This window comes from Clarias gariepinus, chromosome 1 (genome assembly GCF_024256425.1).
Source record: "Clarias gariepinus isolate MV-2021 ecotype Netherlands chromosome 1, CGAR_prim_01v2, whole genome shotgun sequence".
Lineage (NCBI taxonomy): Eukaryota > Metazoa > Chordata > Actinopteri > Siluriformes > Clariidae > Clarias > Clarias gariepinus.
The window spans coordinates 12,061,798-12,080,813 of NC_071100.1; the positions used below are offsets into that span (position 1 = coordinate 12,061,798).

A 19,016-nucleotide genomic window follows, 5' to 3' on the forward strand; every position below is an offset into this window, starting at 1 on the left:
AATTTGTCGTAGAAACATCATTCAAAGTTTAAACGGGTCACAAGACTTTGTACTTTTACGGATTGGGTCCATGTTTTAATAACTTTTACGGTTGCTTCACGAGAGCAGCTTAAGTTTGATGAAAATTTTGATTTTCCACCATGCGTGCCACTGTCAACTGCCATATTCACAAAGTGTGAATCGGAGGGTGTCTTTACACTGTCACCACGTCAATATAATACACTCTACGGGCATGAGGATTCAATATGTCGTAGTCAGGAAGTTCCTGCCACTTACGGAGAAATAATTTTTGCGATCGGACCTACATTTCTTGGTTAGGAAGCGTTTGTTTGAGAGCTTAATTATTACAGTTTGCGGTTCTCTGTGTCTGTCACAGAAGAGTGTGAGTGCGCATGCACGACCCATCCCCCACACCACCGACTTGCTAATGCCAATTAGACTCAATCAAACTTCTCTTCTATGTACTATTTCTAACCCATTCAAACTTATCTAACTTTTCTAATCTATCTATCATCTGACTATTTTAACTAATCTATCTATCTATCTATCTATCTATCTATCTATCTATCTATCTATCTATCAATCATCTGACTATTTCTAACTAATCTATCTATCTATCTATCTATCTATCTATCTATCTATCTATCTATCTATCTGTAATCTGACTATTTCTATCTATCCATAGACTCAATTATAAATCTATCTATCAATCTATATATCTGTAACTGTCTATCTGTCTGACACTATCTATCTATCTGTCTTTTAAACCTTTTAAACTTAAACTGTTTTAACTTTTTAAACTTTTTAAACTATTTTAAACTTTTCACACTTTTAAACTTCGATCTCCGGCTTTCTCAAGCCAACTTAAAGTTTGTCTAAACAAACTTTTATATCTAGTTTCTCTTATTATTGCACCAAGAAATAACATTCAGAAGCTGTAGCTTTCCAGAGCGGTTTGGAGCGATGAAATGTGCACAATGTGCGCCTCAGTTGTTTGTGTCTTATTTATATGTTCTATTAATATTTTATGCATAAATTTACAGTTTTAAATCTGTGCATATTTTATTGTTTTACATGTAATGTACTGTTTATGTGATTGGTTACAATGTTCATGAAAGAAATCAATAAAATTAGGCAGAGGTTTGTGAGGATGCTGACCAGACAGGATAGAAAGAGCACAACAGCTTCAAATAACCCAAGTATAGGGCTGCACTGACGTGTCAAGGAGATTAATCATGGAAATTACATGAATATGTCGACTTCCATGCAATCTTTGCTTTCGTCCCTGCCATTGCCAGCACATGGTGGAATATCAATGTTCATCGCCAAAAATTCCTATGTATGAAAACGTTAATTAGTTAAATTGATTTATTAATCCAAAATAAATTAATAAATAAAAACATCTATAAGTCGTTTGCAAGGGAAATGTATTTAGTTAGATACAGTAGCAATATTAAACAATTTATTGCAATCTATTCATTCTTTTATGTTTTCTATTATTACTTGGTGTGAGGTTTTTATTGATTAGGTGCAATTTTAACATCTTTAAAAAAAAATTAAATTATGGTTACCAATAAGAATAGATTATAATCACAACTTAGGTCTCATTTATGGCTTAAATCGTGCGATGACATAATTTTGCTGCGGCCATTTTGTTTAAAGATGGCCATACTGGTCTACCCAAAATATATATTGGTACTTTGGTACTATCTACCTTGTAGTGGTGTGAGATAGAAGTTACAAGTAATTTATTCATTTTAGTTAAGGTTAATTAACTTTATGTAAAGCATTTGCATATATTATGAATGAATGACTGGTTTTATTCCAAAAGAACGTATTGGCCATTAGTAAGAATAAATTAATGATTTATCTATGATCTGAATCATAAAATAATATTGGCAGTAGCTTTTGATTATTTATTTTAAAAAAGAATAATTATTAAAAATGACCTTAATACAACCAATTGTCTGTTTTCTTTTTAAAGGTTAAGCTTAAGATAATGTCAGCCCTGGCAGATGTAGTTGCAGTTGGTGCGAATGGAGGAAACCCCTTTAATTTTAATGGCACTGAAAATGGATCCACATTGCAAAAGATCTGGGTGTGGCTCGGTGACTGGCAAGTGAAGGCCATAAAGGTCTGCTTTACTGATGGCCAGTCCAAGCAGTTTGGTGTACCTGCTGGGGATGTTAAAGAGTTTATATTTGAAGATGGAGAGCATTTCACCTCCCTTTCACTATGGGCAAATTCAAGGGGAACACGTCTGGGTGCCATCAAATTCAAGACAACTCACTCCAGGGAGTTCTATGTAAAGCAGAGAAGTGAAGGGTTGAACCAAGAAGTTCCAGTTGATGTTGCTTCTGGGATCTGCATGGGAATCACAGGGCGTTCAGGTTCAGATATTGATTGCTTCGGCTTCATATTCATTAACACGATCAAGTCTACTAAGCTTACAGATGTTGAGTATCCTACACTTAAGGAAGTGATACCCAAAGTGAATGTCAGGGAAATCAAATCCATGACCTACCACAATGATACTTCTCTAACTCAAGAATACAAAGTTGAAACCTCCCAAAAAATAACACAGAAATCCTTCTGGTCAGTTACCGGAAAATTGGAGTTGACATACACCCTGGAAGTGAACTCAGGAATCCCACTGATTACAAAGAAAAAATCAAACTATGATATCAAACTTGGTGTTGATGGTACATATGCTTCAGAGATCAGTGAAGAGAGAATGGAGCTTTACTCATTTCTTGTTAAAGTCCTTCCAGGTAAAACCGTGGATGTGGACATCACACTTGGCCAGGCTCCAGTTGATCTCCCCTTCAAAGGCAAAGTCAAGATTACGTGCCATAATGGTGGTGTGCTGGAATTTAAAACCAGTGGAACCTACAAAGGTGTCACTTACACTGCTGGAGATGTAACTGTGACTGAATCAGCCAAAAACCTCGGTGGGGCCTCAAAATCTGCAAAGTTTATTCTAAAAATGTAATGAAAATTTAATATAATGAATCTCACCTATTAGATCATTCAAATCAAAAATGTCTTCTTTGTTAGCTTGGCTTAAAGGATTGTTTCAATTATTACCTTCTAATAATCCTTATTGATATCCTCATTGATTATTTGATTTGATTTCTTTTTCAAAAGAATATTAAAATCTGTAAAGATTTCTATCAATAAAGTCAGTCTCAACATAAACACTCTACTGTTGTTTCAACTCATCTTTGCCTGTATATGAAAGCCTGTCTTTGTCCTTTCTGTTCTTTGTAGACTGTTCATATGGTGCTAAAGTACAGGAGTGTTACTTCTGAACAGAGGTGGGTAGAGTAGCCAAAAAATCTACTCAAGTAAAAGTATCTGTACTTCAAAATAAAAAGTATGGTGCAGTAAAACTCAACTAGAAGTAAAAAGTAGTAATCTGAAATATCACCCAAGTAAGTATTCGGTGAAAAGCCTCCTCAAGTACTGAGTAACTGTTTCATCACAACGTCTGATTAATTTTTTTTAGAAAGTATGTAAGCAGATAAAATTAATAAAATAAACGGAAAAAAAATGAAAAATCTGTACAAAATATCAAATTAAGGAATTAGAAGTACAAATGTCCCAATCTCAATATAAAACAATATAAAGCTTTTGAAATAAATACCTACTGTAGGTAACACATGGATGTTTGAACAGTGTAAACTATTTCCTGTGTAAGATATACTGTATGTTCAGTTGCCCTGCAAATGCCTCAGCAGATAACAAATAACATTAGAACATGTACAAGAGGTCTCACTTTACCATGAACTGTGTCCAGCAGAACAAATGTAAGAAACTTATATTTTTAAGCATCTAGCTTTATTTTCTAATTAAATGTTAAGATTGCAACATTAAATAAAACCGCTAAACTAACCGCGACATGTTTGCTTTACTGTCTACCATTGCTGAAGACAACCCTCCCCCGACCCCTGCCTTCTGTGTGGCCATTTGACTCCATGCGGTTATTGGTTTTGCGGCTGATTGGTCCAACGGATTTATGATTATTGTTGCTACATCTGATTGGTGAAACAGTCACGTGGTAGATCCACCAGCTGCATTTCTCTGGCAAAAACAAAAAATATAATAATGTGTCCAATAAATGGTTGGAAAAGTAACAAGTCGAGTGTAGCCAAATGTATGAGTAACGTTTCTTCTTCATGAAGTTACTCAAGTAAAAGTAAAAAGTATGGTGCAGGAAAAAGTACTCATAGAAGTATTTTTTTTTCAAAAGTTACTTAAGTAAATATAATGTTAACGATTCACATACAATCATTCACATACACTCATGCATCCATATGTACAGATACAAATGACAGAGAGAGAGAGAGAGAGAGAGAGAGAGAGAGATTTTAACTCACTTCATTATAACAAATTAATAAATTTACTGTTTTACAATTATATATACAAAAATATATACATATACACACATACATACACACACACACACATACAATTAAGTGTACATACATACTTACATACACATACGCACACACATACATACACAAAGTATTAACATATGTACATTCGTTTTTTTTTTTTTTTTCTTTTAAGGAAAACCCCGTGACCCTCCACCCCACCAACAAATCCAACGTCTATTAAAGTTTTGTGTCGCACTGTTATGTTTTTATAGTCTGGTTTATTTACGTGTAATTTGTCCTGTTTGCTGATGTGAGATTTTTTTTAATTTTTTTTTTGTCTCCCGGGAATAGTTTATTCATCACTTGTCTTTTTTCTTTTTCGGTAACTGTAAGAATTTGTTTATTTGTTCCTCTGTGTCTCCTTGTGGTTCTGTGTGTGTGTGTGCGGTGCTGCATCCTGCTTCTTCTGTGTCCTGTGTTGTTGTGTTCAGTGTTTGGCTGCGGGTTTTCCGTTTGCTGCTCTGTTCAGTGATGGTCGTCTCATCTCTTTTTCTCCTTGGTTTTATTGAGGTTTTTTCTTTTGGCGTTGGTGTGCAGGTTTGAGGTTCCTGTGCCTCTCCGGTGCTGGTGTTGGGGGCGTGGTCAGCGTTGGGGGCGTGGTCAGTGCTGACTACTGTACACGGGTCGGGATGTTTACTCTCGCTGTGTACAGTAGTGGTGATGTTCGGGTCATCGCCGGGTGCGGTGTGTGTCTCTGTGGTGGCGGTGTGTGTATGACTGACCTCCATGAGTGCTGGCTCGGGTGTGTCGCTGAGGCCCGCGGCGGACTCGGACTCCTTGGTGTTTTCCGGCTGACTGTCCCCGCGCTGCTGCTGCTGTTTCCGGGCCGAGTCGCCCCCCGAGCTCCCCGGCTGCGCGGCTCCCTGTGGACAGCTCAGCCTCTTGTGTCCGACGTCTCCGGACTCAAAGCACCTCAGCGGCTCTGTGGTGGCGAAGAGGGTGTAGCTGCTGTCCCCTGCTTTGCACTTAAAGTTTACATTCAGTGTTCCTTCCTGGTTGTTTAAAACCATCAGGACCTGTCTCCTGAAGGACAGGACGTGTCTCACGCTGGAGCTCTTACACCCGAGCGGGATGGCTCTCATGGGGCTGACGAACCTCCCGAATCGGGCCAGCTTCCTCATGATCACCTCGTCCTGTATAAACGGAGGCACATTAGAGATCACCAATCTTGTCGCGGGGGCCGACAGAGGGGTGACCTGGACCGCAGATCCTCTCACGGTTATTCCGCTCTTAATCAGCGCACTCACGAGGCTCGTCTTTTTCACAAACACCACCACTGCTTTGTTCATCCGGGAGGCTGAGTAGATGTTGTCGCACCCGACCTGCTCTCCCACCGCTAACAGTACGTCCTCCACCAGTACCCCATTGTCCGTGACACACCTGACACCATTACGGAAAGACAAACTTTCCCCACCGGCCTCAGAGGCCATGGTGCCCCGCTCTCTCTCTCACTATGAAGTTTTAAACTAAATGTCTTTTAAAACGCATTCGCTAAATAAAGATTAAGGGGAAATAAATACATAAAAAATAAATAAAGAAATAAATAAAGAAATGGGGGTTAAAGAAAACGGAAAGTTTTTTCAGAAAATCTGGCAAGACGCCAAACAGTCTTCCACGCGCTTTCTCACACCCAGCGCATGCGCAGAGAGAGAGAGAGAGAGAGAGAGAGAGATATTGCACTATCCCTGCTTATTCAAGATGACAGTTTATGCACTTCAATATGAGCATGGCTAACATCTGAATCTTTTATTTCTCTTTTTTATCCCTACATTCTTAACTTTACAGTTACTTTTCTTCTTTGATTGTCAAAATTTGCTGACATGCTTTAGCAGTACTGTTTCTTGCTATGGTTATACCAGCAAACCATTTTAAACTGATCTGATCGAGCGAGTGACAGAACCCTTAGCCTAACTAGCTAGTTCAGTGATTTTTTACCTTGATTGGTTTTGATAACCTGAGTTTTTCTTGACATGTGATTACACTCATCTTCCAGGGACATTTCCCCTGGTTTAGGTAGGTTTATTTTAGGTTATGTATAAAATGAGCATTAGTGATTACAAGTGAGAAAAAAAATTCAAATTTCAACGACAAAATAAGACAACTGTCGTGATCGGGGTGTAATGGCGGATGTTGTCACTGTGGGCGGAAAGAGCAGGCATAAACGCAGAGGGGTTTTGTAAACAAAAAGAGTCTTTTAATAAGGGCAGTCACAGGATATAAAAAATAATGACACAAAACAAACAAAGAAACAACAAACCCAAACAGTACTCAAACATAGGGTGAAACATGGGCTCTCTGGCAAGACACAGGCTTAGGGACACAGACAGGCTCCAATACCTGTTACACCAAGCATACGCCCTATGGCGAAACACAGGCTTAAAGACACATAGCCTAAGCCCTGTGGCGAAACACAGGCTTAAGGACACACGCAGGCTCTAATACAGATCTGGCCATTAAAAACGCATGTTTCGAGAAATGGGATCCCAAGCTGTGAAAATGCCCTTCATTACCTGTAGGGGGCAGTCGTGTTTCAGTCTGAAGTATTGTGTGTCTACTGAAGCCGAAAACGTGTTCTCTCTCTCTTAGGCGCCCATTGACAGCAAGCGACGGAGCTCATAAACGTGTCGAGCTTAAGCTGTAAATACTGATATGTATTTATTCTTCATTTTCTTCTCTCCTCCTATGATGATACTTTGTTACAACGCACCCATGCAATATTGTTTTATTGTGTTTATGTGCTTTAAATATCGTTGGGTTGTGCTATAAATTCAGTGTTATTTCGGGTACTTTGATCACACGGTTGGGTTGCTTTTGCTATAAATACTAAAAGTGCTGCATGATTAAACTCAATGCAAAAAACAGTGTTTATGCAGTAAACCCATGGGTGAACACGACGCTTTAAGAATTTAGTTAAACACAAATATATAAGTGCCATTTTAATTCAAATACAACATTTTAATGGTTAGTGATTGGTGCATGGGCGTCAACTCGCACGTTCTGTAATAATCCATTGTCATTCGTATTACAGTTGTTTTAGAGCTATTTACTAAAGCGTTCTCTAGTTAGTAAGTAATTAAGTAAGAAAGTACAGTAAGCAAATAAAAAAGAAATGAATAAATAGCTTTAAATGGTACTTCAGCGTAGTAAAAGTACCCTAGCATGAGTTTATATACAGTATAATAAAAATATTATGTATAAAGAAAGTCTAATTTATATATTTGTGTTTAATTAAATTCTAAACTTTTTAATGGTTAGTGTAAATAGTTATCTTACACTGTGTTTGGGGAAGAGCTTGGCTTGTACAGGTTACTATACACTGATCAGCAGTCGGCGCCCCGCCGTAACGAGCAGATCAAAGGAGCAGTTATCGGCTTTGACACTTAGCTTCTGAGTTTGGAGGCCAGGGTTGGTTGGTTGGTTGGTTGGAAGCATGTATGAAGGAGAAGATAACGTCACAAACACACACACAAACTCTCCGTGCACACACACACAATCTCTCCATGCAGATACAGCGTGCAGAGAACAACTTCGTAATACACCTGGCCATTAATTAAAACGAATATTTAGGCCTAAAAAATATGCTTTAAAATCCATCTTAAATTCATTTATCGGCGTGTATAAACCAGCGACTTGCACTTATATAGGCTACTCGATAGATACAGTAAACGTTGGCTTTTCCAACACGCCAGCGCGCTCCGATGTGAGCCGATTTATTCAAGTCATAATTAGAGAATATATAAAGAGATAAATAACATAGAGAAAGCATAATGTGACTGTCCATACAGTAAATAAAAAGAAAAGTATAAAATCCAACTATTAAGTCTGATTTAATTGCTATCATTAATCTATCTATTTAAACCTATCTATTTTAGGCATAGACATCCGCTCTGTCTTGTTAATTCATCTAAACCCCCTACAGTATTTGGCAACAGCGCACACAGTTTGATAAATTCACATCTACAGAAAAGTGAAAAGCGATTCCGCCGAATCTTCTGACACAGTGCTTGCTCTAAAGGACTATACTCGACAAGAATATTGTAGCGTTTTCACGCCCGAAAGGATGGTGGAGAGGCGAGTAATTAAATTGCTGCCCAATGCAAATGGCTGGGAGTATTTTATTGTACTCACACAGGGTAACCAGCAGCATAACAACACACACACCACATCACACATATCCTGGCCGAAGCCACTAAACCAAACACCTTTTCCCAACAGGGTGAACACATAACAGCCCCTCCCGCAAAGCATGATGGTCCCCAAGCGAAACCCCGCACCCCGTCACACTGCCCCCACCCGAGCTGTGACCGTCCCCGGTCACCATGGCTCAGTCCAACAGACGTGACGGTGGTCGGCGCCGGCGTTGGGAACGCCGGAGTCTGGTTGCGGAGGAAGAGGGCCCGTCGCCCTCCTCCTGAGGCGGACTGGCCTCCACAGCATCCGACGATGCTCTGGCGTGGGGCTGATAAGGAGCCAGACGATCCCGGTGGAGCACGACCAGTCGCGACCGCCCCGCCAACCGCACCCGGTAGACCACGTCAGAGAGCTGTGCGACGACCATGCAGGGGCCCACCCAGTGCGACATAAGCTTAGGTGAGAGCCCCCTTTTCCTTCCGGGGGAATACACCCAAACTTGCTCCCCAGCAGCAAAGTCTCGCCCCCGGCTGTGCGTATCGTACACACGGCGCTGCTTAACCCCGGCGTCCGCCAAGTGTCTACGCGCCAATTCGTGGACACGGAACAGTTTGTCTTTTAATGAACAGAAATACTCCACACCTGGTTTCGTGGGTAAATCCACTTGTGGAGGGGACCCAAACACTAGATCCACAGGCGTGCGCAACTCGCGACCGAACATCAACGCAGCTGGCGTCAGCTGCGAGGACTCCTGCACCGCCGTACGATACGCCCAAAGCACGAGAGGCAAATGCTCGTCCCAATCTTTTTGTCGGTCGCTGGTAAGCACGGCGAGTTGGGTGGTGAGTGTTCGGTTGAACCGTTCCACGAGGCCGTCACTTTGTGGATGCAAGGGCGTGGTGCGGGTCTTTTTTACTCCAAGGCGCTCGCACACCGCCGCAAACACCTCTGCCTCGAAGTTACGCCCCTGATCGCTGTGCAACTGCTCCGGGACGCCGAATCGGCTGAACACCTCATCCACCAGCACTCGAGCCGTGGTGGAAGCGCTCTGATCTGGAACAGCGAACGCCTCTGGCCACTTCGTAAAATAATCCATGGCCACCAGCACATAACGATTCCCGCGATCAGAGACGGGAAACGGCCCCAGAATGTCCACGCCCATACGTTCCATGGGCGCCCCCACCCGAAAGTCTTGCAAGGGTGCTCGTGAGCGCTGGGAAGGGCCCTTCTTTGCCGTGCAGACATCGCATCTGTGAACAAAAAGTCCGCTGTCAGTATGACAACCCGGCCAGTAGAACCGAGCACGCAACCGCCGCAGTGTCTTAGTTACCCCAAAGTGTCCCGAACCTGCGTGCCCATGAACCATCCCCAGCACACATGCCCGCAAAGTCCGCGGCACCAGCAGCTGAAAAGATTCGCCAGCGCCACACGGCCGTTCCCACCGGCGGTAGAGTAAGCCCCCCCGCAACGCTAGTCGGTGAAACTGCGAGTGGAGAGCTTTTTCTTCTGGTCCCAGGTGGGCAATGGCGGCATAATCCGGTCTCTGGCCCGCGTTAACCCAATCTACTACCCGCTGCAGCGCCGGGTCCTTCTCCTGTTCGACCACTAGCTGCTCGCAGTCCATCTGTGGCACAGGCGAAACGACCACCGGCGATGGTTTAGGTGCCGCAGTGACTCGGCTGCACGCCGGCTCGGACGGCCGATTACCGACGGGGGCTTCGGAAGACTGCGCAGGGAGAATGTTCTGGTTCACGGGGGTCGGGGTGTGTTCGCTGTCGTGACCACCCACACGCTCTTCAACCCGCTCGCAGTGTCGACAACGCTCTTTGCTGCACGGCCGGCGGGATAACGCATCGGCGTTAGCATGCAATTTTCCCGCTCGGTGCTGAACGGTGAAGTGATAGTCCTGCAACCGCTCGAGCCAACGCGCTAACTGGCCCTCGGGCTCTTTAAAACTAAGCAGCCACACTAGCGAAGCGTGATCGATCCGCAGCAAGAAGGATTGTCCGTATAAATACGGCCTAAAATGCTTAAGGGCCGCGACGACCGCTAGCAGCTCGCGCCGCGTGACGCAGTAATTCTTCTCCGGGCCAGACACGTGCGGCTGAAGTAAGCGACAACACGCTCTTCGCCCCCGGCAACCTGAGACAGGACGGCCCCCAGCCCTACATCGCTCGCGTCCGTGTCGAGAATAAACGTACGAGCTATATCAGGATACTCGAGAACGGGCGACGTAACCAGAGCTTCCCGTAACCGAGTAAACGCACGCGTGTGCTCCCTGTCCCAGCGAAACGGCTGGTTCTTTCTCGTGAGCGCGTGCAGCGGGCTGGCGATCGTAGCGAAATCCCTCACGAACCGGCGATAGTACGACGCTAACCCGAGAAAAGTGCGCAGCTGCGACACATTCGACGGCTCAGGCCAATTCTGTACCGCGGCAATTTTGGCTGGATCGGTGGCAATCCCTCGAGCGCTAATGACGTGTCCCAGAAAGACAGTTTCTTGCCGCAACAACTGGCACTTTTTTTGGATTGAGCCGCAAATTCGCCCGCCGGATAGCTAGAAACACCTCCCGTAGGTTAGCTAGCGCGACCGCAAAATCCTTGCCGTGCACCAATAAATCGTCTAAGTAGACGACACAACGGTTGCGAGGGATCTCTGCCAATACTCTCTCCATCAACCGTTCGAACGTAGCGGGAGCGTTGCAGAGGCCGAACGGCATGCGCCGAAATTGCCATAGCCCTTGTCCGATAGAAAACGCGGTTTTGGGTCGTGCTTCCGGGGCGAGCTCTACTTGCCAGTACCCGCTACGCAGATCCAACGAGCTAAACCACGCCGAGCCCGCAACGTGTTCCAACGCATCATCTATTCGCGGCAACGGATAAGAATCTTTACGCGTCACCTTGTTTAACCGCCGGTAGTCCACACAAAACCGCCACGATTCGTCCTTCTTACGCACAAGTACAACGGGTGAAGACCACGGTCCGGATGCTGGCTCTATGACGCCCGAGTCGGCCATCTCACGCAGCTGCTGCTCGGCTATAGCTCGTTTAGCTAACGGGAGGCGTCTCGGATGTAACCGAACAGGAGCGGCGTTACCTGTATCGATGTTGTGCTGCACCAAATTGGTATGCGTGCACTCGCGCTCATCCACTGCGAAAATATCTGCGAACTCGTGCAAAAGGGACTTCACAGCGTCGGTCTGCGTCTGATTTAGCCCCACACTGCTACGCTGCATCAGCTCGGCCATTATTCTCGCTCGGACAGCTACCGGATGTTTACACGGCGCGTCCACCGGAAATTCCGCCCCCCTGGTGCGTGCTACTAACCCGTCCGGCTGCGCTTTGGGCACTAGCAACCTAGCTAAACCGAAACTACCCCGCAGAGTCCCGTCCGCGAGATTCAGTACCGCACCCCACCTTTCCAAAATGTCTAATCCCAAGATACAATCATCCTCGATATCCGCCACAAAGAATGGGTGAAAAAGAATGATTGTACCTACTTGTATTCGCACTGTGCGACAGGCCCGTATCCTCAGATAACTCCCCGACACGGTGCGAATGTTCACGGCCGGGTCCGGCAGCACACGACCGCGCTCTCCACGCTCCAACAATCCCCCGCGCAGCAGCGAAACTGTAGAGCCGGTGTCCACGAGCGCCCGCAGCGAAACGTTGTCCAGGCCGCAGTCCACATAGACCCCCGCGCGATTTCCGACACGTCCCGACCGGAAGTTAAATCCGGCAGTTGGGGAAACAAAGATGGCTGTGGGAGGCGGTTTCCCCTCGGCGCCCCCCGAAGCTAGTTTAACGGCTGCTGGGGTACGCTGTCCTCCGGCCGGAGAACGTTGCAGCGGTGGTCTGGCGGTCCCTGGCCTCGGCGTCGTCGCGGAAACTCGGAGGCTGGGTCGAGGCCCAGCCGTGACGGGTAGCCCTGTCCCCGGCTAGGTTCACCTACCCAGCGGCCGCGAGCCACCGAAGATCGCTCGGCTCTCTCGCCGCGGTGTTCACCCAAGATGGGCTCGGCGCGCTCGGCCTCGCGCAGCGCCTCGGACAGAGACGCCGGTGCCGCTAACCGGAGGTGCTCGCGAAGCCGGTACGGCCGGACTCCCCGAAGGAACGCGCGACGAGCTAGCTCCTCCTGCTGGCCGTGTCCGAAATCCAGATAGCCCTGGCGCGCGAGAGATCGCAGGTCCATGGCGAACGCCCCTAGTGGCTCAGAGGCGCTCCGCACGCGGGTTGCCAACTCCTCGCCCGCGGCCTCGTTACGGTCCCCTGCGCCGAAGCGGAAACAGAGCGACTGCTGCAGCTTCACCCAATCCCCCCGCTCATCAGCCCGGAGATCTTGCAACGCCCGCAGCGCGTCACCCTCCAACGAGAGGGCCACCCGGACAGCTGTTTCCGCCGGGGACCAGCCCGCGAATTTGGCGGCTAGCTCTACCTGGGCGATGAACGCGTGGGGGTCGCCGGCGCCGTTGTAGGCCGGCAGGCGTAGCTGCAGGTCGCTTCGCTAGCTTGCTCCGGCGTCGGCGCCGTGTCACTGGAGGAATCCTCTCCGAGGTCCAATGCCGGAACCGGGAACGCGCCGCTCCGCTCCGGTTGCCGCTCCTTGCCCGCGCTGGCTCCGTCAGGGAGGGTCTTCTTCCTTCTCAGCTGCTCCGCCACTCGGCGGCCTAGTTGGATCCTCCGGATTTCCTCCGGGGTGCGCTCTAACTCGCGACTCTCCATCCCACTTCTGACACCAATTGTAGCGTTTTCACGCCCGAAAGGATGGTGGAGAGGCGAGTAATTAAATTGCTGCCCAATGCAAATGGCTGGGAGTATTTTATTGTACTCACACAGGGTAACCAGCAGCATAACAACACACACACCACATCACACATATCCTGGCCGAAGCCACTAAACCAAACACCTTTTCCCAACAGGGTGAACACATAACAGCCCCTCCCGCAAAGCATGATGGTCCCCAAGCGAAACCCCGCCCCCCGTCACAATATAGAGGATAAGAATCATATTTACAATAAGATACTTAATTAAATAATAAAATTATATCAAATACGAACCCTATCTAAAAGCTAGACCGACCAAATTTCTCATTCACTACTGAAGTAGTTAAATATTCTTATTCTGTAGATACGTAGGTTACATTTTAAAAGTACAATCGCAAGTGTGAAGTTATCAAACCGTTTGTTGCTGATGGGGGAATCTGCAGAAATGGGGGGTTTAAAACAATTTAACAAGACCGAGCAGACGTCTCTGCCTAAAATGTATTTCGCCAGCAAAACATAAAAAAATATTCTATATTTAATAAAACTTTATTGAAACAAAATTGTGTTTAACAAAATTCTCCTAATTTAATATCGCTTCCGAAACATCATGGTCTAAACGTTGTATGTACAGTATATGGAAAACAGTGAAACCTAAGCACAAACAGAAAGGACGAATAAAGGAATGTACGAAACATTAGCACCTTTACCGTGTTCAAATAAATAGAGTTACTGCATTATGTTCAAGCGCGCTTTGTCTTTGGCCCTGACACCTTTTACTGGTGCGACCGAATGATCACACGGAGTGTCTCGGTAACACGACCCGGCCCATTCTGAACAGTTTATGCGTGGCTCTGCCCCTCGCGCAAGCCGCGTTGTTACATACATATCCACAAATACTTTAACAACATACACAGCATGAATTGCATTTTATATGAATGTCACATATGAGACACGCGCAGGAACACGTACTTATATAATGTATTCACATACAAACACATACTGTATATACATAAAAACATAACATATTTAGTAAATTTGTGAATTACACTCAAAGTACTTATGAAGTCTGATCTACCCCATGGTGAGAAAAGGGATGACAATAACTGAGCGCGCTGTCGCGTTGTATATGCTGTACAACACGCGTCTACATTATCAGCCTTTTAATAAAAATGCTGCCTTTTGTAAAGTGAAAGTACGAGTTACGTCAGTCATAAATTCCCATATGACCGAATAATTTCAGTCATAAATCCACAATCACATTTCAGCTATAATTTCCAGCCCCGGTCAAGTAATGGATGAAATAATAATTCAATGCTGAACACAAACAGCTAAAAGCATGCTTATTATTATTCTAAAAAGCCCAAAGCACTTTGTGAATATTTACTTAATATGATCAAAGTATATTTTGTTCATTCATGATGGCGACACATTTTTACGTTTTAAATAAGATACTCACAAATTAGGACATTCACATAGTTTACACTATCAGATCGCCTACTATCAGAAATTTAAATTAATTTCAAGACCATTTAAACCGAGGCATTGCCATGTCTTTCATTGTTTTGTTCCTGAGACATTACAAAAAACTACTGTATGTAAGAAACTTTTAAAGCACAAATTTGGGCATCTCATTTCATCATTGTGAAAATACTATGAAGCACATATACACACATTCATCATAAAAGATCTAATGTAAAACAAAAGTAAATGTATGTTTGCTTTAGCATTGGAGACAATATTGTTTTAGGCTAACTAATTACACACAATTTTCTGTCGTACTTGGTCTGGCTTTTAAATAAAGTCCTTCCATGCGCCATCTGGCAGATATTTAGTGAAGGACAATACATTTATTTAAATTCCCAAATGTTGCTTACGGCAAGTCGCGGCACACCGGCGTTAAATTGCGGCATCTCACGGGAAAACACGTGCAGTCTTAATGGCCACATCTGTAATGGACAGTAGTTCCAGGTTTGGTGTGCAGGAGCGTGTAAGAGGAACAACACTCGCACTGTTGCACCAGCTGCTGTTCACCATTAAACACACGCCGCCTCCCCTTAACTTCCCCAAGTTCCATGTCCTGTCCATGCGGTGAACCGAGAAAAACTCGGCCAGCTGGGTGGCATGGTCCGGCGCCACTGGGTTCAGCCATGTCTCGGTGAAGCAGAGGAGATTGCAGTCCCGAATGTCTCTCTGGAACTTTATCCTGGCCCGGAGGTCATCAAGCTTGTTCTCCAGTGACTGGACGTTGGCGAGCAGGATGCTAGGCAGAGGTGTGCGGTGTGCCAAGCTCTCAGTCTGTTCCTGACGCCGGCTCATTTCCCTCAGGGCCGCCGCTTAGCGTCGCGTCCTTTGTTTTTCCTCAGGATCTCACTCGACCAGCTCGGATCCGGAGTTAAAAACGTTAAAATAGACTTTTAAAATAGAACAGTGGAATAACTTAAAAGACTCTAAACAATGCTGTGTTGTTTCTGTAAACACACTGTAGGGTTGTTTATGCTGGGTCAAAATTCCAGGTTATTTCAGGTACTTTAAACACATTGTTGTTCTGCTTATATTTGGTCAAATGAGATGTAGTGAGTCATTTACAATTTAACACCTGGTTGAGTTATTTTGACTCAACAACTGGTTTATTCTTTATTCTTTGGTTTCTTCAAATGGCAGCCTGTACTATGTGCCTCTGCCCCGAGGGCAGTTAGTGAAAAATCCACATACATATGTGTATGAGTTACAGGGAAAAGTTGTAAATTTTTATGGTCGTTGGGAGAAAGGATCTTCTGTGGTGCTCTGTGGAACACTTGATAGTAATCAGTCTCTGGCTGAAACTGCTCCTCTGTTCAGCAAAGACACTGTATAGCGGGTGAGAAGGATTGTTCAAAATGGATTGTACTTTGGATAGAATCCTCCTCTTTGCTACTACATCCACAGAGTCAAGCTCCATGCCTAGCACCGATCCGGCCTTTTTAATTGACTTGTCCAGTTTGTTCTTATCAGACACCTTAATGTTACCACCCCAACAGACCACAGCATAAAAAATTACACTCGTCAGAACGGTTTCATAGAACATCCGCAGAATGGTGTTACAGACGTTAAAAGACCTGTGCCTTCGAAGAAAATACAACCGACTCTGTCCTTTCTTGTAGAGTGCCATTGTGTTGAGTGACCAGTCAAGTTTGTTGTCCAGATGGACTCCGAGATATTTGTATTCAGAGTGGAGTAGCGAGCTCTCCGGTTAGCTGGTTGATGAGCGTGGCGTGCTGATCCACCACGTCGCATAGGCGCGCATACTCCGCTGGGTCCACCGCGGAAGGCTCAGTCATTCTGTCAAGAACTAACCTGAGGTGACCAGAAGACGTAGCTTTAGCGGTTAGCCCTGTGTAGCGTGACTGGTAAACCCAAACGCGGAGTGACACGAATAGGCAGGATAATCACGCAGTTAGTTTAAGGACTCTCACGATTGGGGAGCAAGGGAAAGACACAATCTAACCCGCGTCCTATAAATACACACTCAGCAAGAAAGCGAAGCCAAAGAAGTGAGTACTCACAGTTTGATGACCGTAACCGAGGCGACATCGGGCAACTCAATGACTGAGCGTTGTACTGTGGTTTGTTTACTCCTTTTATGCTTCCTGGTTCGCAACCGCACTACTTCCGGATCCTAGTGCCGGTCGCGTCACCCTTGAGTGTGCATGACACTAATTTGTTAATTTAATTTTTAAGGTTTGAGCTCGGGATGCTGTGCCAGCATTGTGATCCTCCTCTTTAATTTCATAAGTAGTCTAATCAGCGCTCAACTGCAGTTTGGATAAAAAAGGTTTTCCAAAACGCAGAGGAATTTTGCTGTTATAAATAATATTTCTGTAGTTCTCACGGCGTGCACCTCTGATGGGCATGCGCCCAAATCTATTATCGCTCCTCGCTTACTCCGTAGGCTCCCTAGGTAGGCGGCACCCCCTTCTGCAGGTATGCAGAGGAACAGAAACGCCTATTCGGGCCAGCTGGTGATAATTAACCTCACTAGGATCTCGTGCTTCCTCCGCATTATAAAAGCAAGGCGCGGAGTTTACTTACTACCCCTCCTCACTTTAAGACACTCTTGGATCTGAGGCCTTTCTGAAGACCTGCAGTGCTTCAGGCCTCTTCTTAAATTTGTGTCAATTTAAAATCTTCTGAATGCTAGATTCTAAAATTGACATTGTTACCATTTTGAATTTATGGAATGGAAAAAAACTGAGATTTTCCTTATCATAACATGCATTGTATTGCTTTTTAATCACTTTATACACAATAATTTTCTTTGGTGTTTTCCTAAAAAATTTTTATTTCATTTTTTATTTTTTAAACATAAAAAAGACAAATAAAATCTATTTGTATTTTGCATTTGTAAAATAGCATAAAAATAATCGGTTGTATATACAGTAAAGTAATTAAAAACAATACAACACATGTTATTTAAAGGAAAAACTCCATCTCTTTTATTCAAGTGATTGAAAAACAGCACCTTAGATTAGAGCTGGTATGAAGAATTTACTTAAACTTAACCTATGTGAAAAGCTTATATAATACACCTTCCATCTAACAAAAACTGTACAGGCAAACACTGACCTTTAATTTAAAGTGTATTGTATGGTCCAAGACCGCCTCGCTTCTTCTGAATTCTTATGAAGAATTTAGTGACTGTTTTGTCCAAAAAAAAAAAAAACATGCCTTCTTAGATATTTCAGTGACAGTTTAAAACATTTAACTTATGGGAAAAAATTATAATAAGGCTTCCATCTAACAGGAACTGTACAGGCAAACACTCACCTTTCATTGGAAGTGTAATGTATGGTTCAAGATTGGCTATTTTTTCTGAATTCTTTAGCAGAATGTAGTCACTGCCGTTGCCACCAAGAACAAACATGCCTTCTTAGATATTTTAGTGACAGTTAATGTGTAATATATGTAATATGCCTTCCAGCTAAGAAATAATGTGACCCCCGCACCTTTCTTTGGAAGACTGTTGTACTTCAGTCTTACCCAAATTCCTCCAATTTGTCTTCTAATAAATTAACCTGAGAAACGAATGCATTTGAAGTAATGTTATAATCATGCAAGTAATCAATGGTTTTAAGAATTGATGATGACTTACAGTAAGTCGAAAGATAGTTGAAAGTTTAATTCATCTCATTGTTTCTCTAAAGGGCATTTATAAGTCAAAGCTGTCCTAAGTGAGGTAAAGCTAAAAGAAAATTAACACTTAAAAAAGTACAAGGACAGTAGGACATATTCATTATTAAATGAGTGAGGGGACACCTGGCATAAAAACAATTCTCATAAGTCCAGGAGAAAATATTGGTCTTAAGTCAAGATTAAAATGCAGCAATAGTTAAAGCTGATCTTCGTCTTAAATGTATGATCTTTCACAATGTATAGAAAGTTACTGAACAATGTACATCACCGTTGTTTATAATCATGAATGTGAGATGGTTAGTAGTAATTTATCAGCACATTTGAAGAACCCTTTCTGAATGGAGTAATCATGTCACTGATGTTCTGTAGAGCCATGTAGTGCCTTAAAAACAAACAGTGAAATTAAAATCATTGCCATATTTGTCCAAAACTCAATGTAGAAATGTTTACTGTAAATACTGTCTTCAGGCTCTCCAAACTAGGTGCTATTATTATTTTTTCATTTCAAATAAATA

General features: G+C 44.1%; 1 protein-coding gene across 1 annotated transcript; it reads left to right on the forward strand.

Moving 5' to 3' along the window:
* The first annotated feature begins 1,990 nt into the window (after nucleotides 1-1,990).
* Nucleotides 1,991-2,992, forward strand: LOC128520271 (aerolysin-like protein). The gene has a single exon (XM_053494440.1). The coding sequence runs from the start codon at nucleotides 2,000-2,002 to the stop codon at nucleotides 2,990-2,992; it is 993 nt and encodes a 330-aa protein (XP_053350415.1). The 5' UTR covers nucleotides 1,991-1,999.
* The last annotated feature ends 16,024 nt before the right edge of the window (nucleotides 2,993-19,016 follow it).

What these genes read in the sequence shown, in the direction of transcription:
- LOC128520271 (XM_053494440.1), top strand. Translation starts at nt 2,000, where the DNA reads ATGTCAGCCCTGGCAGATGTAGTTGCAGTTGGTGCGAATGGAGGAAAC.